The sequence below is a fragment of the Trachurus trachurus genome, assembly GCF_905171665.1.
Source record: "Trachurus trachurus genome assembly, chromosome: 5".
Taxonomy (NCBI): domain Eukaryota; kingdom Metazoa; phylum Chordata; class Actinopteri; order Carangiformes; family Carangidae; genus Trachurus; species Trachurus trachurus.
In genome coordinates this window covers 5,944,343-5,952,962 of record NC_139896.1, presented here as the reverse complement: position 1 = coordinate 5,952,962, position 8,620 = coordinate 5,944,343, and the positions used below count along the sequence as shown (strand labels likewise).

The following is an 8,620-nucleotide window of genomic DNA, read 5'->3' as shown; positions in this document are numbered from 1 at the left end:
TTTACCCTTCTAGAATAAGACACATGTTATTCTCTTTTCTTTTCTTTTCTTTTCTTTTCTTTTCATTGGCTTGCTAGCTGATTCAACATTTTCAATCTTTGTATCACAAATGTGCCTTAAATGTTTGCAATTTGTTGATACTTAAAATTTGTTGATAAATAAAAAACAAAAAACTAACTTTTTATAGACCCTGTGATCTTCAGGATGTTTGATGTTTTATTTAGGGACCACAGTGGAAATAAGCCTCTTGGTTTTATTTTTAGTTTTAACTATGGTGCAGAGATGTATCATGTTTCATAAAAAAAAATCAAAATCAAATAAAATCAATCAATCAATCAATAATACGAGCACAAATAAACCTTTCTAAACCTACTTTGTAAATGCTCCTCCAAATCACGCTTCCTCTCTCTGACTTGACTTCTCTCGCGATATTTCGGCAGCTGTGTCGTACACGTCACACATCCCAGAAAGAGAAGCTAACTAGGCTAAAGCTAGGCTAACTAGCTGCTACTGCTGCTGCTGAGGGACATGAAGCCAGTTAAAACACTCAGTTTGTCTCAATGAAGGATCTTCCACAGTGACTTGGGACATGGAGTTAAGAAATATCAAGGACCAGGTAGTAAATAAAGCTTTTTTACTTCAGCTTTAAACTTTAACTATGAGGAGGAGGACTCCCCCCCCACTAAAACACTGCAAACAGCTGGCTAGTCATGATAGCGACATGTCGAGCAAAGTTTGCTGCAACAAGGCTCGTTAATGGCACACGTTTTATTTCTGATTTAACGTTTAACAACAGGTTTTCCAGTTTGCATGATCACTGCTGCAGAGTTTTAATATTTGGACCCGGTTGTTTTTGCACCAGGAGCTTTTCTCTTTTTGTCTCTGTTAAATAAGGGTTACAATAACTCTTGTCAACATAGCAGCATTTTAAAGCATGGGCCTTTAAATGGATCCATACCCCTCTCTCTCTATGGCATACAAACATTTTGCTGCTATTTGTGGAGGACATATAGAGCTCCCTTTAAAAGTAATGCTTCACAAAGTAGTCTCTCCCCCCAGCCCAGTCACTTTAAATGCCAGTACAATAAATAGCCTCTGCATCTGAGGTCCTGGTTTTCACTGGAGCAGATTGCATCATGCCAATAGGAATATTTTACCCAAATGTATTTAACTATATGCACTAGAATCACTTTTTGTCTTTACTCGGAATTTATTGGCCATTTTTAGCATCTCAGCAAAAGTTTTTTATGAGTATTTATGACCCTAGTAGTGTTTTTGCTGATGAAGGCTGTTCTGCTGCAAAGGTGTTTTACTGCCACCACCTCTATAAATCACTGCTTCTTTTGTCGGGCAAAGTATATAGGGAAATTAATCCAGTTTTAATGTATGTGCCATGTTGTTTTTACTTCATTTCTTTTTTAACATGTCTCATCTCTCTTCCAGTCCCCGCTGGTCCAGGCCATATTCAACCGTAACACAGAAGAAGTGACGTTTTTGTTGAACCATGAAGAGGACGTCAACTCACTGGTAACATCCCATATCCCGCATTAAAACTCAGCAGTCGTCATGTTGATTTTCAAGCAAAATCTGCATTATGCCTGCTCCAATGTTGCAGCTGTAACCTTAATCCAGAATGTGAATCAGATCATGTGAGCAAAAAATAATAATACAACACAGGATGAGCTGGTGGTAAAACGCTGCGTTTTTCTTTCTTTCAGGACCAAGAACAAAGCACACCACTTCATGCTGCTGCCTATATGGGTGATGTCCACGTTATGGACCTGCTTATTAATTCAGGTATTTATTTTACTGCTTAAATAAATAATCATACACAGACAAACTGAAACATACCAAAAACTCAACCACTCAACTCACACTTCACACTCCTCCCCTCTGGCCAACGGTACAGAACGTTGGCCTGGAAGAAAATAAAATTCAACAAAAGCTTCATCCCATCTGCCATAGCTGAACTAAATAAGACAATGAAAAGAACATAACCATGGGGAATGTACATGTAAATGTGGGGTGTGGGGTCTTATGTCTTATGTTTTATGCTCTCATGTGTCTATGTATTTGTGGTGAAATGTGGGAATGTATGTAAATTAATGTAATTTGCACTTCTCGAGGCCGTTTGGACGCAATGGTGAAAACAATTTTCCTTGTAAAGGACAAATAAATTAATCTAATCTAATAAGTCTTTGTTGTTTTTGCTTTGTGTTACAGATGCAAACGTTAACGTTAAGGACCAGGGTTTGATGACTCCTCTGCATCGAGCAGCTGCGTCACGAAATGAAGTATGTTCCTATTTTCAAAACAAAAGAAAGGAGAACCAGATCTTATTATTATTATTAATAAACTTGCATCGTCATCAATTAATTTTTGTGTTTTTTCTCTCAGAGGGCTGTGCAGCTGCTGCTGAAGCACAAAGCAGAGGTGAACTCAAAGGACAAATTCTGGCACACACCTTTGCACATGGCGGCTGCAAACTGGGCCACGGGCTGCGCAGGAGCTCTGATACCACACGTCTGCAGCCTGGATGTTACTGACAGGTCAGGGAGGACGCCGCTGCATCATGCGGCGCACAGCGGCCACGCAGAGGTAAAACTGTAAAGTTGATTGTGTGTGATCTTTAACCTTTTTATCCCTTTTTTATGGTTGTTAATCATTTCAATGCAACAGGCCTGGAAATGCTTCTGTTTTATGAAAGTTTATAAAGACTGGAGAGAACAATTTCTTAATGCCTGGCTGCAGCTGTTGCACCACAGCCCTGTTTGAATTACTGCTCAGTGTGTTGGTTATCGATGCCAATATAAACTGTTAATCTATAACTGTGGTTGTAGATTGAGATGTGATGAGTTGATAGATGCACTGATTGATCCGGTTGTTGCGTCGCTGCAGATGGTGAACTTGCTCCTGAGTAAAGGTGCCAACGCGAGTGCCAAAGATAAGAAAGAAAGGCAGGCGATCCACTGGGCTGCACACCTCGGTAAGTCAGACACACACACACACACACACACACACACACACACACACACATATATTTGGTGACAAAGAATCTCCTACAGAACAGAAATTAGTCATAAAACACACAAGAACATAAACAAGAACCTGAAAACAGCTTAAAGTCAAAAGGTTACTGTCCTTCATTTCACTTTAAAAGACAAAAACTCATTGTCACATTACAGTATGAACACATTTAAGACAAAGAAGTCTACATCTGTCACTGCCTTATATCTATTGTAGGATGGCTGTGATGTTAGTTAGTTCACTGTTGACAGTTCGATTGGTCGAGCTCTGACTTTGTAACTTTAAAGTTAAGACGCACGATAACTGTTTTTTCCCACCAAGACTGATAACCGATAACAATTTTTAAGTTAAGTTAGTTTATATCCACACCTGAGATAAAGAAAGTCTTAAAGATTTAGTGAGTAAAGATACATTTAACATTATAGCTCTGACTCTGACTTAACAAAATGATATAACCGACACTACTGTTACTGAAAATGAGCAAATTCAAGATATTGTTGGCTGATTATAATTGGCCTATAGTAATCAGCAAAAAATGTAATTATCAGACCTATCTGTGTATTTTGGCCGATAATTATTGGCAAATTTCGTGCATCCATCTACTTTAAAGTTATGAAGGTTAAATGATCTTTCATTATGCAGCTTTATTATGTCAAATCATGGTCATATATGCAGTGTTGGGAACGTTACTTTTAAAAAGTAATTAGTTATAGTTACTAATTACTTCTCCCAAAAAGTAACTGAGTTAGTAACTCCACTACTTCACTATAATAGTAACTAGTTACCAGGGAAAGTAACTATTGCGCTACTTTTTCTTTCTTTTTTTTAAGTTTAAATATGTCGAAGAATTTGGATTTTTTTTTCTCTCATTTTTAAATTGTATTTTATTGTTTTCATATATTTCACTGATCGCAATTATGGAATGCGAGTGTGTGTTTTATTGAAAGCGAGGCTGGTGTGCCTATGAAAATAGGTTACAGTGGGCTTTTTAAGTGCTGTGGCTACAAGCAAATCTCATATTGTCTCTGTACAAAGACAACAAAGACCTTTTTAAATGTGAAAACAGCGGAGACCTATTCAAGATTCGCGTTTAATAACAGGCAAAACTTGAAATTAATTTATTCATGGCCACATTAAGTGAAATTATTAACTTTACCGATTATCCATCTGATTATCTGTCCTGCTGTGAGCGCACAACAGGGTATCTGCGGATCCTTAAAAAGTCTTAAATTCATGTATCTAAAATTAAGGCCTTAAAAAGTATTAAATTTATTAGAAAATTCTAAGATGGTCTTAAATATATAATACACAGCATCATAAAATATGTATGCACTTAAACTTTTATATGAAATAACAGGGTATGCGCGCGGGGTCTTAAAAAGTCTAAAATGTGAAAATCTAAATTTTAGGTCTTAAAATGTCTTAAATTTGTTGAATTATTGTGTTCAAGTCTTAAATAATTTTAGACAGGTCTTACATTTTCTTATGCCCACCATGGGCGAGTATTTCACTCGCATTTGCCCCTAAAAAAAACAAACATGTGTGAACCGGAAAAATCACAAAAAGAAAGAGCACACGATTGGTCAAAAACTACAAATCCCACAATTCTCTGGCCTCAACAATAACAGTAGTTACTGTAAGTAAGGGAGAGTGGAGCTGTAGGTGAAAAGAGGAAACAACGCCACGTCTGGTCCTGTTCTATGTTGTTCGTTCACACCGTCACCGTTTATTCGTTACGTCCGCGGTGTAAAAGGCCGTGACGCAAAGACGCGATTAGGCGCGAGACGCGATTAGGCGCGAGACGCGGTAGACGCGACTTTTTTTTTTTTGCGACGCTACACCCGATTCTTTTATGGCGACGGGACCTTCGCGTCTTCGTCCTAAACACGAGGAACGCTTTTTTTTCGCTCGAGTTTATACGCGCGACCAAACGCGAGATACGCGAGAAATGCGATTTATCGCTCGTTTTGACTTTGTGTAAATTCGCGTCTTCACGAGCCCGCCCATTTTCACTACAACAACATTTCTGCTCTCACCAACCATGGTTGAGGTCACAACGCTGCTGTAGCTGCTCTGGAAGAGTTCCAGCTGATGAGCTACAGAGACTTTAGAGGCAAAGAGGAGCAGTGCGTCGCTGTGTCGGACTGTTTGGATTTAATGAAGAAGCTGCACAGAGTCAGGTGAGCAGAAGCTCAGGACAAACACTTCGCTCCGGGACATAATGTAGCTACACCTCACATGTTCTTGTCTTTTACCTCAGGGAGATTAAAGCAGTGTCTGTTTCCACTTTCCCTCCGATCTCGGCAGCTTCCCTCTGCTAGTCTGTGTGTGTGAGGCTAAACTGCGTGCGTGTGTGGTTTGTGTACAAACTGAACACTGCCTCTGATTGGCTTAGCATGAAACCTTACTGTGCCTCAACCAATCATCATCACTTATGCGGTTGTCTCGTCCCTCCCTCCTCCCCCCTCCCCTCACCAAAGGAGAGGAGGAAAAAACAACAACAGTTTAGCAGCTTCTGTGACTGAGATGAGCCAAGTCGGAGGACAACGGCTTCAAAGTAGTTTGTAACGCGCCTCATTTAATTGTCGGTAACGGTAACGGCGTTGTAACGATGGAAATAGTAATTAGTTAGATTACTCGTTACTGAAAAAGATAAAGCCGTTAGTAACGCCGTTTATTTTAACGCCGTTATTCCCATCACTGCATATATGACTAGTTTGATTTACTAACACAATGTCAGTCCATTAAAATTCAAATAGTTGTTGTCAAGGCTGAAATTAAATATTTTTCATTTCATTTATTTGTTTATTTGTAACGGGACTCTGCATATTCATGAACATACAAAATGTAAATATGCCAGATTTAGCTCTAAAACTAATTTCCATCCGCAGTCCCGTGGTTCACACTAAGACAACATTTAGACAAGGACAAAACAAAGCATAACATGATTAATATCAAATTAAATTTTTTATTTAAACTCCACACATGAACGTCATGGCGGGTGCGTGTAGTAAACGTTAAGCTCTTGTTGCAGGACACCTGGAGGTCATGAAGCTTCTGGTGTCTCACAGCGGCGACGCGGCGTGTAAGGACAAACGTGGTTACACTCCGCTTCACGCTGCAGCTGCCAGCGGACACGCAGACGTGGTCATGTATCTGCTGAGGCTGGGAGTGGAGGTAAAGTAAAGTGTCTCAGTCACAAAACTATTAGGAAAGCTGACATTTATTTATCATTAAAGGGATAGTTCAACATTTTGGCAAATTGGCCCATTGCCATAACCCCTATAGTCATAGCAGTAGGTTCGTTACCTTTAATTGTCGGTGCAAGCTATTTTTAGAACGGCGGAGCAGAGCCGTGAGCTGCTCAGAGCTACACTACGGAGGCTCATGGGATTTCTTGGTTTCCCCTCATCAAACTCATCAAATACACAATCCAACAACTCCAAAACGCTCTGGTGGACAAGTTGTGACCTGCACATTCACCACGCTACGAGATAATAATGGAACGTTATGAGACAGAGTTGTTTTCACTGCAAATACAGAGACTGCTTGCTGAAAAACTTTCTCTGAAGGCAACACGCATCAGCAGTTTTGCATGAATTTACCTCTAAAACAACTCTGTCTGGTAACGTTGTGTTATTATCTCATAGCGTGGTGAATGTGCAGCTCACAACTTGTCCACCAGAGCGTTGTGGAGTTGTTGGATTGTGTATTTGATGAGTTTGATGAGTTTGAAACCAAGAAATCCCATGAGCCTCCGTAGCGTAGCTCTGAGCAGCTCGCGACTCTGCTCCACCGTTCTAAAAATAGCTTGCACCGACAATTAAAGGTAACGAACCTACTGCTATGACTATAGGGATTATGGCAATGGGCCAATTTGCCAAAATGTTGAACTATCCCTTTAATGTGCTTCATATTGCTGCAGAGAGTTTTTAAGTTTTTAACTATCAGCATCATCACCTGTTTCCCTCCTCTGTCTCTCAGACGGATGAGCCCAACATGTTTGGGAACACGGCGCTCCACATGGCCTGTCACACCGGTCAGGACACCGTGGCAACCGAGCTGGTGAACGCCGGCGCCAACATCAACCAGCCCAACAACCAGGGCAACACGCCGCTGCACCTGGCCGCCGCCTCCTCCAGCGGCGTGCTCTGTCTGGAGCTGCTCATCAACAACGGGGCCGACGTCAACCTGCAGGTAGAGAGCTTCGTTTTAATGAGAGGGTTCAAAACAAGGCGGGAAATTAAGACTTAATAATAATAGTAATAATAATGAATTTTATTTGTAATGCACTTTATATTGAGCAAATAATCTCAAAGTGCTACATTAAAAAGATAAAATTTGGAGAGAGAACGTCTCCCCAAAAGAAACAACTAATTTACTTACTTGGAAAATAATTGGTCAGATCATTAAAGTCCCGGGTTCAAAAGTGATCTGATCGGATTTTGGATAATGGGTCAGATCAAATCTTTAAAATGGGTTGTTTAAAAACTAAAAATGGATTTTGTCTTGGTTTTAATCTGGATCAAACCCTCAGTTTGTGTTATTCAAAACTTTTTACAATCATAGGATCAGGAAAACTTTGATCCAAAAAATCAGGATTATTCTGATCCCAGCAGTTTAGTGGATTCAGGAACAAAATGTGATTTAAATCAAATTCAAATAAAACAAATGGTCAAATAAATGGTCAAATAAACAACATTTATAATGTAGTATATGCACATTTATTGGTTTATATTTTGCACCTGATTTTTAAACCATCACAGTGATAAAGTAAATAAAGTAAACTTTTACTTACTTATTTATTTTATTTATTTATTTGATTAGGACATTGCATATTAATCAACATGTTAGCCAGAGCATCAATGTAAATATGCCAGATTTAGCATAGTTGCTAATTCACATCCGTTGTCCTAAGGCAAGTCATGACATACAAACAATATACCAGTATACAAATAGATAAAACACAGTTGTACACAAAAAGTAGGTCCCAATTCACATTTAATTCACATTAAGAATCCATATAGATTAAAGAGAAAGAGAAAAAGTTATGTATGAGAGCAGGTCTGGCTTGCTACTGTACTAACCACTGTTTGAGGGTCTTTTTGAAAGTGGTGTAAGTGGCACAGTCTCTAACGTAAACTGGTAATATATTCCACAATTGAAGAACATTTCCCTAACTACTGGATAATTTAATGAAATTTTGAAATGAATTTGAAACGCATGGAAAAATATTCACAATGTATTTGACTAATGTTCTGTATATTTGCCTTTTTATTTATTTATTTAATCAGCCAGACCAGAGAAGATTATGGTCTGGCTGTTTAAAAGACATCGAAGAAACAGAAAACAGCACAGAAAACAACACATACACCACATTTTCAAATAAATACACTGTTAATAATGACCCCATGCTGCTGTTCTGCCTGTTGTTTACAGACCGACTTTCCTTCAGTGTGATACACAGTCACATTTAGAGCACTCATCATCATTATCCAGATTCTGTAAACTTTGCTTTGAACAACTGGGATTAAAGTAAAATACGGATTACGGCAAAAAAAAAAAGGGATTTCAAAATCTGAATAATTTTGAT

General features: G+C 38.9%; 1 protein-coding gene across 2 annotated transcripts in view; it reads left to right on the top strand.

Moving 5' to 3' along the window:
* Positions 1 to 474: 474 nt before the first annotated feature.
* Positions 475 to 8,620, top strand: part of ankrd52b (ankyrin repeat domain 52b) — a 22,554-nt gene continuing 14,408 nt past the window's right edge. For both annotated transcript variants that reach the window (XM_083971794.1, XM_083971795.1), the window contains exons 1-8: positions 475 to 616; positions 1,444 to 1,527; positions 1,719 to 1,797; positions 2,224 to 2,294; positions 2,398 to 2,598; positions 2,899 to 2,986; positions 6,062 to 6,204; positions 7,012 to 7,224. In XM_083971794.1, the coding sequence (XP_083827920.1) occupies positions 590 to 616; positions 1,444 to 1,527; positions 1,719 to 1,797; positions 2,224 to 2,294; positions 2,398 to 2,598; positions 2,899 to 2,986; positions 6,062 to 6,204; positions 7,012 to 7,224 (906 nt within the window). In that variant the 5' untranslated portion in view covers positions 475 to 589. The remainder of the gene's footprint in view (positions 617 to 1,443; positions 1,528 to 1,718; positions 1,798 to 2,223; positions 2,295 to 2,397; positions 2,599 to 2,898; positions 2,987 to 6,061; positions 6,205 to 7,011; positions 7,225 to 8,620) is intronic.